A 20,672-nucleotide genomic window follows, 5' to 3' on the forward strand; every position below is an offset into this window, starting at 1 on the left:
CACTCTCAAACTCATTGACGGAGCTATGGTTGACCATGCATCAGGAGGACTGACCATGCATCATATCAACATTATCTACAGTGTTTGTTTACAATTACATTGTTTATAAACAGTGGAGTAAAACAAGCTTATATTTTGGGGTCTGATGGAGTAACACAGTTGAGTTAAGCTCATGAGGCATTTATACGTTTTAATCTTCAAGAATCAATGGCTTTACAGTATACATCATTACATTAAAAGTCCAAAAATGGATGTACCAATGCCAAATTGCCCCTTTAAAGAAGCACGATCTGCAGAGGGAGAAGAGAAGCATGGTCTGCAGAAGGAGAAGGGAAACACGGTCTGCAGAGGGAGAAGGGAAGCACGGTCTGCAGAGGGAAATCTAGAGTTAACACCTGGTTTTCCAGGGAAATTCATCACTCTTGTGCTATCCAGGCCCTGCCGCCTACAGGAAATAGAGAGGATTCAGTGATGCCCGCTCTGCCTCTCCTTACCCTGTACTTCTGACCGGAGAATGCAGGCCACGCAGCTTTGGAGGAAACTTCCTGTGTGATGATGTATGCTATGCAGTTTTCTTATTTAAGTATCCACAAAGGGGAAGAACATTATGTGCTGAGAATCACCTCAGAATACTTCATGTTGGATGTACTATTATATACCATTTGACCTATTTGCATTGAGCATCCTTCAAACATAATTTTTTTCAAATTACCTATATGAGTGTTGATGACTTCAGGGTTTGTGAAATGATACGGCTTAGGTCGAGTTAGAGATGGATGGGTAACAATAGCAATATAATAATAATATATGCCATTTAGGAGATGCTTTTATCCTAAGTGACAGTAGAGCATCCATACATTATTTTTGTATTGGTGGCCCCAGCAGGTACCAAAACCATTGCAACTCCATGCTCTATCAACTGAGTGATACAGGACCACCTTGATGCTGTGAGTAATTCTTTTAATTTGAATTTTACTTGGCAAGTCAGTTAAGAACAAATTCTTATTTTCAATGACGGCCTAGGAACAGTGGGTTAACTGCCTGTTCAGGGGCAAAACGACAGATTTGTACCTTGTCAGCTCGGGGGTTTGAACTTGCAACCTTCCGGTTACTAGTCCAACACTCTAACCACTAACCTGCCGCCCTGTGTACTCACTTTAAGTAGTATTTATTAGCCATATGAGAGGGGAATTATGTTTTGAGGACGGATTTGTCAATGGACACAATGTTATATTCTTGAATATTTATCTGAATCACAATATACAGTATATGGGTAAAACAATCTATTACAGATCTTTCAGCTTCTTTGGAACAGTGAAATGCAATTACAAACTGGGTGGCTCGAGCTCTTAATACTGATTGGCTGACAACCGTGGTATATCAGACCATATATCACGGGTATGACAAACATGTATTTTCACTGCTCTTATTACATTGACAGACAGTTTATAATAGCAATAAGGCAATTTGGGGGTGTGATATATGGCCAATATTCTTGGGGGTGTGATATCTGGCCAATATACTCCGTGTTGCGCTGTGCTTATGAACAGCCCTTAGCCGTGATATATTGGCCATAAACCACCCCCCACCCCCCTCCGGTGCTTTATTGCTTAATAATAACACTGACAAGCTTGTGACCAGTAAATCTGGTCACAAACACAATGTGGACACGGGGGATGGAAGTCATGGCTATATAATTGAGAATGGTGCTCTTCTGGAATCTTCAATATTTATTGTCTAGAACAGGCAGTGAATGAGCTAAGAGGCAAAGCAGTGAAATAGTAAACAACTTTTGGCAGGTCATTCAGAAACAAAGTGGCATTTCCAAGGATGTTTACTGACATTTATTGGAAACAGTCGAGGGACAAAATGTGATTAGCATTATGAAGAAATAACATGCTTCTTCCAGGCTTTGTATTATGCAACTGTCTTCCATTACAGTGATGAGTTCTCTGCTCTGTTCATTATGTTAAAATGTAATTTGCTGCAGCTTTCTTGAAGGACAGTCATCAAGAAGATGCTACTGTTTGTATACAGTGTAGCTGACTGGACCGGCTACGTGTCACTAAACAAGTCGCTTTATAGCTTCTAATTATGTTTAAAAACATCCTCCCATGACATTCCCTTCCTCTACTACAACAGATTACATTTCATACAGCACCTTACTTTACTTTCACCCTAAATCTTGCTCATTATTTACCATCTCACTCCAAATTGTTTCCAAATGGCTTTTGAAGCACTTCGTCCCACCAGAATCCCAGTGCCAACAAAGAGAAGACATCAATAATAAATATCTGTTAAGAGAAAAGTTCTGATGCCAAACCAAAATGCAGGCTTTTGGGCTGTACAAATCAGTGGTCCTGTGTTGGTGTTTTATTTATAAAAACTATCAATAATTCACAACAGCAGCCTTATTTGTTTTACCCATATACTGTATATTGTGTTTCAGATAAATATTCAAGAATATAACATTGTGTCCATTGACAAATCCGTCCTCAAAACATAATTCCCCTCTCATATGGTTAATAAAGATGACTTAAAGTGAGTACACAGGGAAATATATGTTGTTTGTGCTTATAAACATAACTAAATGAATTGCCAAAATATAATCAAATGCAACAAAAAAATGGGGCGAAGCATAAAAGATAAAAAGGAACTCACGTAAGGTACGCTCTCCAGAGTGTCGGTGTTGACAATTATTGGAGCGGGACTCGCCTGAAAAAGAGAGAGAGTGGGGAAGAGGATAAGAAACAGCAAGAGATGCCTAAACCCACTAGTGTCCTACTTTCTATAAATGGATCCAGGGGACAGCCCCTGGATCATGTGGTGACTTCACCCTGTATCATGAGGAATTCAAGAGCCGTCTTACAAATGCTAAACCGTCCCAGAATACAGTGCATTCAGAAACTATTCATACCCCTTGACTCAGCCTAAATTCAAAATGGATTAAATCATTTTTTCTCCCCCATCTACACACAATACCCTATAATGTCAAAGTGAAAACATGTTTTTAGAAATATTTGCTAATTTATTGAAAATAACTAATTTACGTAAGTATTCACACACCTGAGTCGATACTTTGTAGAAGCAGCTTTGGCAGAGATTACAGCTTTGAGTCTTTCTGGGTAAGCTATTAAGAGCTTTCCACATCTGGATTGTGAAACATGTGCCCATTATTCTTTTCAAAATGCTTCAAGCACTGTAAAATTGTTTGTTGATCATTGCTGGACAACCATTTTCAGGTCTTGTCATTGATTTTCAAGCAGATTAGAGTCAAAACTGTAACTTTGCCACTCAGGAACATTCACTGTCTTCTTGGTAAGCAACTCCAGTGTAGATTTGGCCTTATGTTTTAGGTTATTGTCCTGCAGAAGGGGAAATCTTCTCCCAGTGTCTGGTGGAGAGCAGACTGAACCAGGTTTTCCTCTGGGATATTCAATGTCTGCTTTATTTTGTATTTTTACCCATCTACCAATAGGTGCCCTTCTTTGCAAGGCATTGGAAAACCTCCCTAGTCTTGTGGTTGAATCTGTGTTTGAAATTCAGTACTCGATAAATTGACAGTACAGATCATTGTATGTGTGGGGTACAGAGATAAGGCAGTCAATCATGTTAACCACTATTATTGCACACAGAGTGAGTGCATGCAAATTATTATGTGACTTGTTAAGCACATTTCTACTCATGAACTTATTTAGGCTTGCCATACAAAGGGTTTGAATACTAATTGACTCAAGCTTTTCATTTTTTAAATTAATTTGTGAATAATTCAAAAAACATAATTTCACTTCAACATTATGGGGTATTGTGTGTAGGCCAGTGACAAAAACTATCTAAATTGAATTAATACAAAATTCAGGCTGAAATGCAAAAAAATGTGGAAAAAGTCAAGGGGTGTGAATACTTTCTGAAGGCATAGAGTATTATGCATGCTGTCATGACGTTGGCCTCTTTGGTTATAGCAAGCCCATCCCCCTCTCCCTGCCTCCCCCTTGCCTCCTTCAACTAGGCTGCTGTGGTCAGAGGTCGTAAATTCCTGAGAAGACCTCATGGACACACAGTTATAGAGAGTAGTTTTTCATGGAGAACAAAGGAAATCCTTCCACCTCACAGAACTTGAGGTACGAACAAATTTCATGTTCCAGAGAAAGTCTAAAAGATCGGTGAAGAATCCAGCTACAAACTGGTCCGTTTGTCACAACTTGGAAAGCTCGTGGGAGACGGTGTGGCCACATTACCATAACGCTGTTTATATAATAGCCTCAGATATGAGGTTTACATCTAATTATTGTATAAGATGAATGAGTGAGTATGATACTGTTTGTATAATTGTGTAATATGATTTTGGACTGTTTAATGAAGAAAAATACAATTCCCTTTTGATTTGAACTAAATCAGAGGACCGCCTCTGAGCCCAGTTAGGGTCAGACATCCTGGGACAGCCATTTCTGCCATTCCCAATAAAAAACCCACTCGGGTTTTCGATCAGCAGACCAAGCTTAACTCAATTACAAGATGGCTAAAGGTTGTTGACCATTGCTGAATATTTTAACCATACCACGTGGTTAAACTCTTAGACTATCGATACTGACAGAATAAGAACAAGTCTTTGATATTGATTACTAGTCTGCAGCTGGGAATTCGGTATCATTGAACGCGAAGAACGACAACCGCCGAAACATCCATTCTATAACAAATGAATGAATGTCACTTTGAACTATCCCCTCTAACCACAACCGAGAGAGAGAGAGAGGGAGAGAGACGGACAATTCTACAAAAGACACAAACTTTTCACCAGCGATCAACACGACACACTGAGTGTAAATATATATATTGATTGCAATTGTTCCCGAATGAGTGAGCATTCATGTGTAAAGGATTAGCATTTCAATTGTTATAATCATTAACTGTAGTGACTTCTTAGTCGACCCCCACTCCCCCTTTTGTCTAACAAGCCGCCATGCCGGTTTAGCCCACTAGGGCACATTCTCCTATCATTTCATGTAACCACATTTACCGTGTTTGTTTGTTTGTTTATGCATTTCTGTGAATCACTTAGTTAGTAATAAATAAATGATTTAAGACAATTGATGTATGGTTGACTCATAGTGAAGACTGGGTTCGTGCAGATGACCAACAACTTACGACGTTTGGAATGAGACTAACGTGAGGTAAAGTAAATAATTCATTAATTCGAAGACTAATTGATCAGATAAAATATCTGAAAAGTTATTTTAGGAAATGATAACTTTGTAATCTGAATATTTTTCCTTGGTGCCCCGACTTCCTAGTTAATTAGTTACGTGATTAATCAGTTGATCGCGCTGTAACTAATTACAGAGAATCTTTGATAAAAACTATCAGTCTTCAGTTAATGATAGTAAAGACACGACAATGCTAAATGTGCAGGCCTCTAATAATAATAATCCATAATAACAGTAAACAATGCCCACAGAACGGTTTATGGCATGTGAAGTAAATAGAGTGGACTGATAACTCACGATACAGCTTCCATCCAGGTGAGACTATACGAATATTTGCAAGTCTTCCGCGAACAGATAATTCTAAGATATTTCATTGCTACACAATTAGCTCCCAATAGCCTTTCCAATTAAGTGTCCTTTAGCCTTTCTAACTAAGGCCTTTAATTGGCTGAGAAGTTAAAAACATATGAAAAGTAAGATGTTTTCACATTCAGCAATGTTCCTTGTCAGTTTGAACAGTCTAGATGGTCCGCTGCCGATAACCAGAGTGCCACTGCAGTTAATAAAATATGCTATAAAAATATGCTATAGAAGAACGTTGTTTGGGCCATTTTTAAAGGAAGCGGGTAAGAATTCCGTCAAACCCTTAAGATGTTCCCAGCTAGCACAGTGGATCTGGGCCGATTCCGGCTGAGAGTCTAGGCACTCGGCTGAGAGTCAGACTCGGTCGACGTCATGTGGCAAGAGTCTGGGCCGCCTTTGGCAGTATTACTTATGGCTAGGATGCGGGGATTGAGCTCGGGTCGATTCCGGTGTGAGTTATCTGGCCCAAATGTATTACTTGGGGCTCAGGCCGATTCCGGTGTGAGTTATATGGCCCAAATGTATTACTTGGGGCTCAGGCTGATTGTGGCTACAATCTATCAGATGATTACACGGGCTGCTTTATATAATTAACATTTCATAATTTATATGTATTTCCCATAATTCCTCATTGTTTCTGTGATCCAAAAATGTAATTAACATTTAAATTAAATTATTTAAGAGTCCTGTTTAAGTAGTATTTTAGTATTTTCATACATTGTGCAGGGCAATTACTAAGCTGTCACGTTGGTAACAATGATTCGGGAGACAGGCGCAGGAATGCGTAATAGGGCTTTTTATTATACCCCAAATCACGGCATGCCGTGTAAGGGCACGGGGATGAAGACCAAAGAAATATGTAACAAAACACACAGGGTAGAATCCCAAAACAAAAGAGCGAGGAGTACCGCAGAAACCAAACGGCACATTTATACAAGTACTAATCAGTGGGAATATGGGACAGGTGTGCATAATGAATGTTCCAGAGGGATCCATGACATAAGCATTAAAAATGTTGTGGATGGGGCCTCCCGAGTGGCGCAGCAGTCTAAGACACTGCATCGTAGTGTTTCAAACTGTGTTGCTACAGATGCTGGTTCGATACCCGTGCCGGCCATGACCGGGAAACTGATCAGGGGACGCACAATTAGCCCAGCGTCGTCCGGGTTAGGGGAGGATTCGGCGGGCCGGGATGTCCTTATCCCATCGCACTGTAGTGACTCCTGTGGCGGGCCAGGCACATGCATGCTGACATGGTTGCTGGGTTAAACATGCATTGTGTCAAAAAGCAGTGCGACTTGGCAGGGTTGTGTTTCGGAAGGATGCAAGGTTTTCGACCTTCACCTCTCCCGAGGCTGTACAGGAGTTGCAGCGATGAGCCAAGACAATTGGACATGAAAAAAAAGGGGGTTAAAAAAATAAATATATATAAATAAATCTGTGGATGGGTATAATTTGAATGTATAATAGTAATATTTAAAATGACTAAATCGGATAAAACATTTATTTCAATTTGCATCGGGCCGCTTCTGGGGGCATTCTGGTAAGATGCTGGCAAAGTCAGCTGTATTCCGGTAGACGGAAACGGTCTGATGTACTTGGCAGTCATTCATTTTGATTCCGGGCCGATTCAATCAGTTCCGGCCCCCGGAAGAGGGCCGCTTCTGTGCCGATTTCTCATATGGAATCATGTATTAACCAAAAAAGAGTTTATGTAGCATGGACAAGGGGTATTTGGAAATGATAACCATTGTGGAAGAAGGAATGTATGTGTGTGTCTAAAGTAAGCAAAGAGAGTCCTTAACCTATGTTTGAACCGACTCAGCTATAACTCTGTGATGATAAAATAAGACAGCGAGAGCCCCTCCAGGTTTTCCGTATCTGGAACTGTCTGCTAATGGTAATAAACTATGGTGAGACTTCAGGAGTTAATCCAGATATAGTGTGTCAGGTATGTGCGCTAGTGAGTTGGAATGAACTTTTGAACCTGCTTTGTCCTGATCGAGAGGAGGAGAGAAATTTCAAAACCTATGACGTCATATGTGATATATAAACTGTTGTACATGGTTCTATGAGCAGCGCTCTCGAGAATAAATGCTATTGGCTAATTTTGGTAGACTGGTCTGGTAGACTGGTCCATTTTATGCAAATAAGGATCTTACAAATTCTTAGAAACAGACAGTGATTTAAATTGAATTGGTTAGTGAATACATTTGGGAATTGTAGAATTCCTTTGACATTTATACAGATTGTAAATGTAAAATCATATTTTTTTGCTAAAAGTATTGTTATTTTATTGATCGATTGACTATGACATTCAGATCGCCCAGTAGTGCTATCTGCAAGTGTCACACCCTGACCTTAGTTATCTTTGTTTTCAATATTATTTGGTTAGGTCAGGGTGTGACAAGGATGGTTTGTTTAGTTTTTGTATTGTCTAGTTTTTTTTTGTATGTCTAGGGTTTTTTGTATGTCTAGGGTTTTTCTAGTCTAGGTGTTTATATGTCTATGGTTGCCTAGATTGGTTCTCAATCAGAGGCAGCTGTTTATCGTTGTCTCTGATTGGGAACCATATTTAGGTAGCCATATTCCTTGGTTATTTTGTGGGTTGTTATTCTATGTTTAGTTGCCTGGTCTGCACTAGCCATATTGCTTCATGGTTCGGTTTGTTGTTCTGTTCAGTGGTCTCTCTTTAATTAGAGTTATGTTTGCTTACCACGCTGCGCCTTGGTCTCCTCTTTATAACAACTGTAACAGCAGGGTTAGCCGCAGGTAAATATTGAAATTCTTCAGCCATTCTTGGACCTGTGACCAAAAACAAACTACGTATGGACTGTACCAAAACAAATTATCTAATGATTCTGCCTCTTCGCTGCAAAATCTACAGAGCTGTGAAGGTTGTATACCTCTATATAAATAACTTTCTATTGGTTGCAAGAATTTTGTATAATATTTTAAATTGAAAGCTTTTGCGTATAGGTTCATTAACCGTGTGCCATGGAATCGGTCCGTAAAAAATCTCTTCCCAACTATTTTGCAATCTATATGGCGCACGCCTGTCAATTCTTTGGGGTCCTTAAATAAAACTGCTATATTTTTAATCTATCACAATTTTCTTTAACCATATGCTCTTTAATGTAGGGCTGACAGGCAAGTTCCTTTTTCCCCTGTCCACTTCCATTTTTGCGGTAATGCTGCAATTGGGTGTATTTTTAGGTAGGGCAGATATTTCCATATGTTTTTATTAGCTGCATGTACAGTTCAAGTCAAGTTTACATACACTTAGGTTGGCGTCATTAACTCTTCTTTCAACCACTCCACAAATTTCCTGTTGACAAGTCTGGTAGGACATCTACTTTGTGCATGACACAAGTAATTTTTCCAACAATTGCTTAGACATATTATTTCACTTATCCAACTCACTGTATCACAATTCCAGTGGGTCAGAAGTTTACATACACTAAGTTGACTGTGCCTTTAAACAGCTTGGAAAATTCCAGAAAATTGTCATGGCTTTAGAAACTTCTGATAGTCTAATTGACATCGTTTGAGTCAATTTGAGGTGTACCTGAGGATGTATTTCAAGGCCAACCTTCAAACTCGGTGCCTCTTTGCTTGACATCATTGGAAAATCAAAAGAAATCAGCCAAGACCTACAAAAACAATTGTAGACCTCCACAAGTCTGGTTCATCCTTGGGAGCAATTTCCAAATGCCTAAAAGGTACCACGTTCATCTGTATATATTTTGATTGACACTTGGTTACTACATAATTCCATATGTGTTCATAGTTTTTATGTATTCACTATTCTACAATGTAAAAATAAAGAAACCCTTTTGACTGGTACTGTAGTTTGGTAGATTTGAACCAGTTATCTACCTTTAACCTGGTAGCTTGCTAGCTAGTTAGCTCCCATGCCAATTTCAAGTCTTTCTAAATTAATATTTGCATGATTTTAGTTAGAATCTCCATTTGCCGACGCCAATGGCGACAGCTAGTCTTAACCGGGGGCCAACATATAACAAATACATTACAGACGAAAGACTTACCAATTTACCTACATTTAAAAACATTAACATGTAGCGTGTGTGCATATGTCAGTACATACACACAACTAGTAGGTCACATGGGGGAGAGGCGTTGCTCTATTTGTTTTTGAAACCAGGTTTGCTATATATCTGCTCTAACTCAGAAATATGAAGTTATTTTAGAATGAATGTTAATTGGCTAGTGCATCATGCTTTGTGACATTAGGTTAGACATCCCCAGTTAGATCATGTGTTTTCACTTATTGCATCTGCATGCTTGTTTCTTTCTGAGCCCTGAGCTCAACATCTAGTCTGTCTGGGATTACATGTAGAAAGAGAAGCACCTGAGGCTGTCTAAATCCACAGAAGAACTGTTCTTAATTCTCCAAGATGTTTGGGCCAACCTACCTGCTGAGTTTCTTCAAACTGTGTGCAAGTGTACCTAGAAGAATTGAAGCTGTTTTGAAGGCAAAAGGTGGTCACACCAAATATTCATTTGATGTAGATTTTTCTTCTGTTCCCTCACTTTGCATTTTGTTAATTGATAAATATAATATATTAACATGTCTATTTTTTCTAAGTATTCTTACTTTACAGCATTTTTTCACACCTGCCTAAAACCTTTACACAGTACTGTAAGTATTCAGACCCTTTGTTATGTGACTCGAAATTGAGCTCAGGTGCATCCTGTTTCCATTGATCATCCTTGAAATGTTTCTACAACTTGATTGAAGTCCACCTGTGGCAAATTCAATTGATTGGACATGATTTGGAAAAGCACACACCTGTCTATATAATGTCCCACAGTTGACAGTGCAAGTCAGAGAAAAACCAAGCCATGAGGTCGAGGGAATTGTCCATAGAGCTCCAAGACAGGATTGTGTCGAGGCACAGATCTGGGGAAGAGTACCAAAAAACATTCTGCAGCATTGAAGGTCCCCAAAAACACATTGGTCTCCATCATTCTTAAATGGAAGAAGTTTGGAATTAACAAGACTCTTCCTAGAGCTGGCCGCCCAGCCAAACTGAGCACATGGGGGAGAAGGGTGATGGACAGGGAGGTGACTAAGAACACGATAGTCACTCTGACAGAGCTCTTATCAGGTTTCAGGTAAGACCCAAGTGCAGGCTGTGTTGAAGTAACCATGTTTATTGCAACAACAGGGGCATGCAAACAACAGGTCAAGGCAGGTAGGGGTCAATAATCCAGAGTAGTGGCAAAGGTGTAGGCGGGCTCAGGGTCAGGCAGGCGGGCTCAGGGTCAGGCAGGTGGGCTCAGAGCCAGGACAGACAAGGGTCAAAATCAGCAGGATGAGAAAAAGACTGGGGAAAGACAGGAGCTGAGAAAAAGTTGGTTGAATTGAACAAACAAGACAAACTGGCACAGACAGACAGAAAACACAGGTATAAATACCCAGGGGATAAGTGGGGAAGATGGGCGACACCTGGAGGGGGGTAGAGACAAACACAAGGACAGGTGAAACAGATCAGGGCGTGACAGCCCTAGAGTTTTCTGTGGAGATGGGAGGACCTTCCAGAAGGACAACCATCTCTGCAGCACTCCACCAATCAGGCCTTTATGGTAGAGTGGTGGAAGCCACTCCTCAGTAAAAGGCACAACAGCCCGCTTGGAGTTTGCCAAAAGGTACCAAAAGACTCTAAGACCCTGAGAAACAAGATTCTCTGGTCTGATGAAACCAAGATTGAACTCTTTGAACTGAATGCCAAGAGTCACGTCTGGAGGAAATCTGGCACCATCCCTACGGTGAAGCATGATGGTGGCAGCATCATGCTGTGGGGTTGTTTTTCAATAGCAGGGACCGGGAGACTAGTCAGGATCGAGGCACAAATGAACGGAGCAAAGTACAGAGAGATCCTTAATGAAAACTTGCTCCAGAGTGCTCGGGACCTCAGACTGGGGCGAAGGTTCACCTACCAACAGGACAACGACCCTAAGAACACAGCCAAGACAACTCGGGAGTGGCTTCGGGACAAGTCTCTGAATGTCCTTGAGTGGCCCAGCCAGAGCCCAGACTTGAACCCAATTGAACATCTCTGGAGAACTCTGAAAATAGCTGTGCAGCAACACTCCCCATCTAACCTGACAGAGCTTGAGAGGATCTGCTGAGAAGAATGGGAGAAACTCCCCAAATACAGGTGTGCCAAGTTTGTTGCATCATACCCAAGAAGACTCAGAACTGTAATCGCTGCCAAAGGTGCTTCAACAATGTGATATTTTCTTCTTAAAAAAAATAAAAAATAAGCAAAAATGTCTAAACCTGTTTTTGCTTTGTGATTATTGGGTATTGTGTGTAGATTGATTAGGGGAATAAATGATTTAATCGATTTTAGAATAAGGCTGTAACATAACAAAATGTGAAAGAAGTCAAGGGATCTGAATACTTTCCGAAGGCACTGTAAATTAAATGTAATTTCCACCACATTCTGTCATTCCCACAATGCTAAGTCATTACCATCACAGTACATATTTTTGAGAAGGTGTATTATATTACAATTAATATTAATGATTTTTCCCAAATGTGAACCTTATATGCTTGTTCTTAAGATAATTCATAAAATAATGCAAAATATTAAGATTTTGATGTGGTAAATACATGTTTCTGAGTATCACCAAGGCATATACAGACATTTAGACATGACAATGATGAATACTTATAATTAAGAAAACTTCCAAACAGTAAAAAATAAACATTATAAAACTTTTTGTTTATGTACAATGTTATATAAAATACTTTAGGCACAATTTCTGTAATTTCCTTATCAACTCGAATAGCATATTTTATGACGTGGTGGTAATGACATTTCCTCTCGGGTATCTGGGGAATAGTATCATTGAATAGTATGGTCTCAGCCACTATTAGATCTTGTTTCCAGACAGAGTGAAGAAAATATTCAGATAGATAAAAAGTAGTTTCAAGAGGTTTCATTTTCATCATCCAAAAGTGCTCGTATTTTCAAAATCAACCTTATGCTGTTGTTCAAATGCACAGACCGCTTTATTTATCTACTCAAATAAACTACCAGTAGTTTGAAAACTTGGCATCATATTTGTCATTCTGCTTTGTTGACAACTCCAACCACCCTGCGCCCCAGGTATTCAGCCAATCAGCAGCCTCCACTGGTGTGCGTGCATGTGTACAAATAGAAAATGAGAGAGGAAGATTGGGAAATTGAGTGCATTTGAATGCACAGTACTTGGGGAAATCCATTAGGAGGCGGAATTCAGGATTTTGATTGGTATTCAAAGGCAGTGTATATTTAACTGGATGAAAATGAATGGCGGCGGACTGCGCTACGCTAACTCAATGTTAACTTGCATGCCTTTCCAGGAATACCACTCCAAAAAACGATATTGTAGTATTTTGTTCATTACTTCACTGTTAATACGTTAATAAGTCAGCAGTCACGTTTTCGAGATGGATAGCACTTTCAGTTCAGAGCAAAAACCTATGATGATACAAAACGCACCATAATAAGAATTTTTGTTTTGTTTCTTTGTAAACTTGACTGCTGAGGCCTTTTTTTATATAACCACCATGTGTAAAGGAGGAGTGAGGAGTCCCTATGCAATACTCTGTCATAATGTCACGCACACACACACAATAACATACGCACTATACACACATGTACACATGTACACATGGATCTTGTGTAGTAGATAATGTGGTAGTATAGTAGGGGCCTGTGTTGTGAAATCTGTTTTGAATGTATTGTAATGTTTTTAAAATTGTATAACTGCCTTAATTTAGCTGGACCCCAGGAAGAGTAGCTGCTGCCTTGGCAAATGGGGATCCATAATAAATACAAATACACACACACACAGCTGTGTATGTGCTCTAGTTCGGCACTCAGTATGTGTGCCAGTATAAGTCCTGAATAGATGCAGTACATACAGACACTGTACTATTGTTCGACTCCATTTCCAAACCATTTGTCTTCCTCTCTTGACACTGGCACACACTGACATCCTGTGATTCCTCGCATCCTATCTCCTCACCTCCTTCTCAACCGTATTGGAGGAGACAATCCAAGGTCCCTCCCATTGGGCCTTCTGCTCCAATGCATTTTGAGAAGGACGAAAGGAGAGCTGATGCGAGGAATCTAGGAAAGACTAATTGAGAAAGAGCCTGAACCTCCAACAAATGTGACTGAGCGTGATTCACTGAAGGGAGCCTGGTCTGATCTACTTCTGGGGTTAATTAGGTGTTAATAACTATAATACACCGAGCTTGTTAATTACAAATATCAATCTGCGTCCCAAATGGCACCCTATTCCCTTTAAAGTGTAGTAATTTTGAACAGGTTGCATAGGGCTCTGGTCAAAAGTAGTGTACTACATAGGGAATAGGGTGCAATTTGTGCTGCATTAGAACCCTTTTAGCCATGAGAACTCCACCTCAATTGCAAAACATTGTATAAAACATGCAATAACTAAACCACTCTGTCTGTGGATTACCGTCAAATATTTGGAGATTATTTTTGTACTATTATTATTCAACTACATGTTACTACCATTGGTTTGCTCATGCAGAAAGAAAACAAATGCATCCCAAATAGCACCCATAGGGTTCTGTTCAAAAGTAGTGCACTATAAAGGGCAGGGGTCGGCCCGCAATAGATTTTTGTAAAAAAAATCTATATTTAAAAAAATTTGGGGGAGATTTTTGTTTTGAGTGAAATCAGGAATTGTGCTAAAAATGAATTTAATTTAGGAAATCTGTTCCCAAGTATTCTCACAAATTGAAAAAAGAGACGTGATCATGTCTCAATGTAATGCAGGTATGAAACGATTTATCTCTTTTTGATTTTATTAATTATTATAATGATGTTTACTGTACCCCCATCATCCGTTCTGCCAAAAATCGGGAGTCAGTGCAATCGCGCATTAGATGACTCATTCAGAGTACTACTTTCAGCATTTCACATACTATCATTTTTATTTTGGCATAGGCACGGCCAGTGAGAGAGAGAGAGGTTCTCCCAAATCAATGTAGTCCCTCCTGGATAGGGGTAAGGCCATCAGAAGGCAAGGTGAAGTAACGACAAAGTTGTTTGCGAAGCATCACAGCACAGTTGAAAAATATATGTCAAATAGAAATCCAATATGGATGTTGTTAAGAGATAGATGGGAGAGGTTGAATGGAGATGAAGGGTGGGACTAATAACAAGATAAAACATGTAGAACATACGGGGTCTGTAAAATGTATATATGTTCAGAACTTTTGTGAAATAGCACAGTTACAAATAGAAATGGATGGACATCAGAACTAGAGGAAGGACTAAAAACAAACAAAAAATAACTATTGTAAAATAGACTGTGAATGTAAAATGTGTATTAAGATGTATAAATTGAAGGTAAAAGCTGAAGTGTTTATTAGTTTACTCCAATTGGGGGATCGGTGGTAGGGTTTGCGGGGAATAATAATAAAGGTATATTCTTTAAACAAGTATGTATGTATGTCTATATAGGTATGTGTATATGTATGCATGTGTGTATGGATATATATATTTACCTAAAAAATATATGGGGGATTGGAAATGATGCAGACAATTACATTGATGGAACCAATATTCTTTCCGCAATATTTAGCTGATCCAACCCTTTAAACATTTTTTTAAAGTACCAGTTTGCTTACACCGATCTAATCCCTTTAGATCTACAGGAGTGCCTGGAGAGGAGCATCTACGCCAGGGGTACTCATCCCTACGAGGTCCGGAGCCTGCTGGTTTTCTGTTCTACCTGATAATTAATTGCACACACCTGGTGTCCCAGGTCTAAATCAGTCCCTGATTAGTGGGGAACAATGACAAAAGGCAGTGGAACTGGCTCCGGGGTCCAGAGCTGAGTCTGAGGAGTCTAGGGGTTGATTTGGGATTCAGTGGTAGAGAGAGGAGTAGACATGAAAATGGAGTGGAGGACAGTAAATGAGGAGGGCAATATAGTAAACGAGAGATGAAGAGTGATACAAGAAACATGCTACATACACATCCTTTCTACAATCCTCATCTTTTCTCTACCCCTCTCTGTTACCCAGCACTGATTGTCTGCATCCAAAATAGCACCCTATTTCCTATATAGTTGACTACTTTTGACCAGAACACTATTGGTCCTGGTCAAAATAATTGCACTAAATCGGAATTAGGGTACAATTTGGGATGCAAACATTCTCTGTTCAGCTCCATATATCCATCAGCTCCATATGCCCACTAATTCACCTGAGCCTCTGCCAACACAATCCCAGAAGTCTTATCTAAGAGACCTAGGATGCTTCCATCCAGAATCTTTAAAACACTTTGATAAGTCAAGGAACTCTGGTGACAAGATTTTCAGTAATGAAGACATGCTCCTGCACGCACACCCACAGGAGCCGTGCAAACACACTATTTCACACTGTGTATCTCAGATACAGCTATCCAGTTAACATCCTCAAGCTAATGGACTGGGAGGAGAGCGCCTCAAATCACATTGTAGGATTTTTAATGAATGTATTTGCAAATTATGGTGGAAAATAAGTATTTGGTCACCTACAAACAAGCAAGATTTCTGGTTCTCACAGACCTGTAACTTCTTCTTTAAGAGGCTCCTCTGTCCTCCACTCGTTACCTGTATTAATGGCACCTGTTTGAACTTGTTATCAGTATAAAAGACACCTGTCCACAACCTCAAACAGTCACACTCCAAACTCCACTATGGCCAAGACCAAAGAGCTGTCAAAGGACACCAGAAACAAAATTGTAGACCTGCACCAGGCTGAGAAGACTGAATCTGCAATAGGTAAGCAGCTTGGTTTGAAGAAATCAACTGTGGGAGCAATTATTAGGAAATGGAAGACATACAAGACCACTGATAATCTCCATCGATCTGGGGCTCCACGCAAGATCTCACCCCGTGGAGTCAAAATGATCACAAGAACGGTGAGCAAAAATCCCAGAAATACATGGGGGGACCTAGTGAATGACCTGCAGAGAGCTGGGACCAAAGTAACAAAGCCTACCATCAGTAACACACTACGCCGCCAGGGACTCCTGCAGTGCCAGACGTGTCCCCCTGCTTAAGCCAGTACATGTCCAGGCCCGTCTGAAGTTTGCTAGAGAGCATTTGGATGATCCAGAAGAAGATTGGGAGAATGTCATATGGTCAAATGAAACCAAAATAGAACTTTTTGGTAAAAACTCAACTCGTCGTGTTTGGAGGACAAAGAATGCTGAGTTGCATCCAAAGAACACCATACCTACTGTGAAGCATGGGAGTGGAAACATCATGCTTTGAGGCTGTTTTTCTGCAAAGGGACCAGGACGACTGATCCGTGTAAAGGAAAGAATGAATGGGGCAATGTATCGTGAGATTTTGAGTGAAAACCTCCTTCCATCAGCAAGGGCATTGAAGATGAAACATGGCTTGGTCTTTCAGCATGACAATGATCCCAAATACACTGCCCAGGCAACGAAGGAAGCATTTCAAGGTCCTGGAGTGGCCTAGCCAGTCTCCAGATCTCAACCCCATAGAAAATCTTTGGAGGGAGTTGAAAGTCTGTGTTGCCCAGCAAGAGCCCCAAAACATCACTGCTCTAGAGGAGATCTGCATGGAGGAAATGGGCCAAAATACCAGCAACAGTGTGTAAAAACCTTGTGAAGACTTACAGAAAACTTCTGTCATTGCCAACAAAGGGTTTATAACAAAGTATTGAGATAAACTTTTGTTCTTGACCAAATACTTATTTTCCTCCATAATTTGCAAATAAATTCATAAAAAATCCTACAATGTGATTTTCTGGGAAAAAAAATCTAATTTTGTCTGTCATAGTTGAAGTGTACCTATGATGAAAATTACAGGCCTCTCTCATCTTTTTAAGTGGGAGAACTTGCACAATTGGTGGCTGACTAAATACTTTTTTGCCCCACTGTATCAGGCAAGAGTGCATCTTCTGAACAGCACATCCTCAAATCACATTCTTTTTAGATGTCTACTGGCATTGTGCCCACAGCTTGTGTCAATCTCTGAGATAAATCTTACAGAACAACCCATTTTAGCAACACAGTGAAACTGAGTAATGACCAATGCAAGTCTGAATGAGAACACAAGGCATACATCCATGTTTAATTGCTGTGGAAATGTTTGTTAGCGGGATTTAAGAATCTATTTTAGGCTTTGCCTGTTGGGGCATTTTAGCATAGCTTCTCAATATTGTACAGTTGCAAACTCCAGCTCTACTGGACTCCTGAGTGGCGCAGCAGTCTAAGACCCTGCATCTCAGTGCTTGAGGTGTCACTACAGACACCCTGGTTCAAGTCCAGGCTGTATCACAACCGGCTGTGGTTGGGAGTCCCATAGGGCGGTGCACAATTGGCCCAGTGTCGTCTGGGTTTGGCCGGTGTAGGCCTTCATTGTAAATAAGAATTTGTTCTTAACTGAATTACCTAGTTAAAGGTTATATTTAAAAAGAATACTGCTCACAGCCTTGATCCAGGAACCCTGGAGTTTACACAGGTCAGGTTTAATCCAAATTCAACACCTTGACTCTAGCCCATGAGTGGGTTTGCTGTGGCTGCCACTCATTCCCTCTCATACAGAGCCAGGGGGAAACACACAGGCACACACACACATACATAAACCTAACCCTTGCACATATATTACTAGATAGCAAAATCCCCTCTCAATCTTGTCATCCTAATGGTCCCCTCTGATCTGGACTATAGTGCATGGTTGGTTACCTGGTAGTGATCGTGCCAGCTCTGACTCTGTGGACAGCTGCATTCGGACAACAGGTCACAGCTGCTCCCTTTGGCGCGGACCACAGAGTGCCCAGGGCTCCTCCAGGAGCTTTCCGAGTGGGTAGCCATAAGACGGCCCCTCTGCCGGGGAAGGGTAGCACCCCTGGGGACTGAGCCATAGTGGTATCCCTGGGGCGGGTGGTGCTGCCATCCACAAGAGCACGGCACCTCACCACATCCCCCTCTATCCATCTCCACACAGCAGTTCTGCTGTTTGTTCAGGTAGGCAGCAGTCATCCTGCCCAGCGCAATCTCTCCCTCACTACCTCTCTTAAGGCTTCTTGTCTTCCGTGCTCTGTAAATGAGAGGTGATGCTTGAGTCCTCTTTGACGTTAAATTAACGAACGGCACTGTTTAGTTGGCAGTATGTCACGGCTCTGAGAGAGTGTGTTAGTGAGCGAGTGAGACGCTGCTGTTAGAGTGAGTGGCAACAGCAGCATCAGCTGAGAGAGAGAAGCAGAGATGAAACAGAGGGGGAGAGAGAGAGAAAAGCTGAATTAGGGAGAGAGAGGGGGGAGAGAAGCAGAGATGAAACAGAGGGAGAGAGAGAAAAGCTCAATTAGAGAGAGAGCGCGAGAGAAGCAGAGATGAGCAAAGAGAGAAGGTACTGGCTCTTCTGCGTTGCTGGCCGTGTACTGGCTGGTAGCTCTTTGTCAGTAGATGACTCAACCTGCAGCACAACTTGATTGCATCCATGAATCCAGGCAGAAGCAATCCATGCTCCGAACAGGTAGGAATTTAAGAGCAGAGCCTGCACTACAAATCGGTTCAGGTGGAGACAGCCTCTCTGTATTCAATGAAACATGCTGCCTTCTTTCCTGGCACTTGAGTTTCTACCTTGGTTTTACAACATTCCCACCTCTAAACCGCTGTACTAAGAAACACATGATCTGAATCAAATCTTTTGGACATTTGTATCTGTTATTTATACACTATGCAAGTGACACGGAAAGTAGCCTAGTTGTTTTGGAATTTTGTAGGCATTTTGAATGGTCTTCAATGGGCAAAAACGTAGCGCAATGGTCTTCAGCGCAAATCTTAATGAAAGGCATTGGCAGAAGTAAATTAATCTACAAACAGGAATATCATTTGTATTATTTGACCGCATATTCATGATTTGATTGATATAATCGTCAAGCCCATTCAAAAGACCAGGGACATTAACACAGAGGCGTGTCACACTGCACAGTGTATAGCAATGATGTTTGGAAGCTATAGTCCTACATTGAGATAAATAAAAATGCTATTTCATGCATACAATCAGAATAGAATAAATATGTTCTCGTCAGTTGGACAATGACAATTCATTGTGGACACTGAAACGCATGTAAGCACACGGCATGTAGCCTATCAATAAATGACAAACCACAATACACACTCCACAGTTGATAGAATAACACATGAATTAGATGGTCAAATGAATCGTGCAATGGCAAGTCTAAGGTCACTGGCGCTTCCTAATTCGATGAATAGTCTATTTTTAAATTCTAGTGTCAGATTTAATTACAAGCAAAGGGCTTTAGATGGAGTAATTGATGCTAAACCGCTCAGGATAAACTATCCAGCTGCTTTTCAATCAGATTCCACACTGACATATACTACTAACCAACTGTTGGTAACAAGTCTCTAAAAAATTGCTAATAATGAAAATAGAGAACCCCTACCAGAAATGTAATACAAGATGAACACATTCTGTTTGCAATGGTAACATGTTCCATGGCATGTGAAATGAGTTGATAACCTATTTTAAATGTATTTAGGAACTAAAAGGCACACCAGGCTAGCTTTTCAGGTGTTTGTGAAAGCAAATACGGGGTGGAATGTATTATTTTTATTCATATTACAATTCAATTTGTGTTACAATGAAATGTGTTGTGCAATTATTGTACACTGATCTAAAATATAAACGCAACATGTATAGTGTTTGTCCCACGTTTCATGAGCTGAAATAAAACATCCCAGAAATGTTCCATGTGCACAAAAATCATTGTTACGGATACAGTTATCCTGTGTGTGTTTCTTTTCTCTCCTTCTCCCCTCACAGGTGAAAATCATCACTCCCCAATCAGTCAACAATCAATCATCAATCAGAAGACACACCTCCTCCTATTTCCTACCCTATCACAGTTCCTTCCCCATGGTTTAAAAACCCCATCATTTGTTTGCTCTAGAGCTCAATCTCTCTGTAAATGCCATGTCTGTAGATCTCTGTGTTTCACTCTCTTTGTGTCTTAACCTCTCTTGTTTGAGCACCTCCATAGCACTTTATCATCACCTGTGAGTA

General features: G+C 40.5%; 1 protein-coding gene across 18 annotated transcripts in view; it reads right to left on the minus strand.

Annotated features, from left to right (window-relative positions):
- The window catches only part of LOC112228216 (disks large homolog 2), a 288,349-nt gene that overhangs the window by 73,694 nt on the left and 193,983 nt on the right, over positions 1–20,672 (minus strand). For all 18 annotated transcript variants that reach the window (XR_006080421.1, XM_024393355.2, XM_024393358.2 and 15 more), the window contains one exon: positions 2,662–2,715. Coding sequence is in view for 17 of the 18 variants with exons in the window: in XM_024393355.2 (XP_024249123.1) it covers positions 2,662–2,715 (54 nt within the window). In the remaining variant the exon portion in view is untranslated. The remainder of the gene's footprint in view (positions 1–2,661; positions 2,716–20,672) is intronic.

The sequence above is a fragment of the Oncorhynchus tshawytscha genome, linkage group LG30 (assembly GCF_018296145.1).
Source record: "Oncorhynchus tshawytscha isolate Ot180627B linkage group LG30, Otsh_v2.0, whole genome shotgun sequence".
Lineage (NCBI taxonomy): Eukaryota > Metazoa > Chordata > Actinopteri > Salmoniformes > Salmonidae > Oncorhynchus > Oncorhynchus tshawytscha.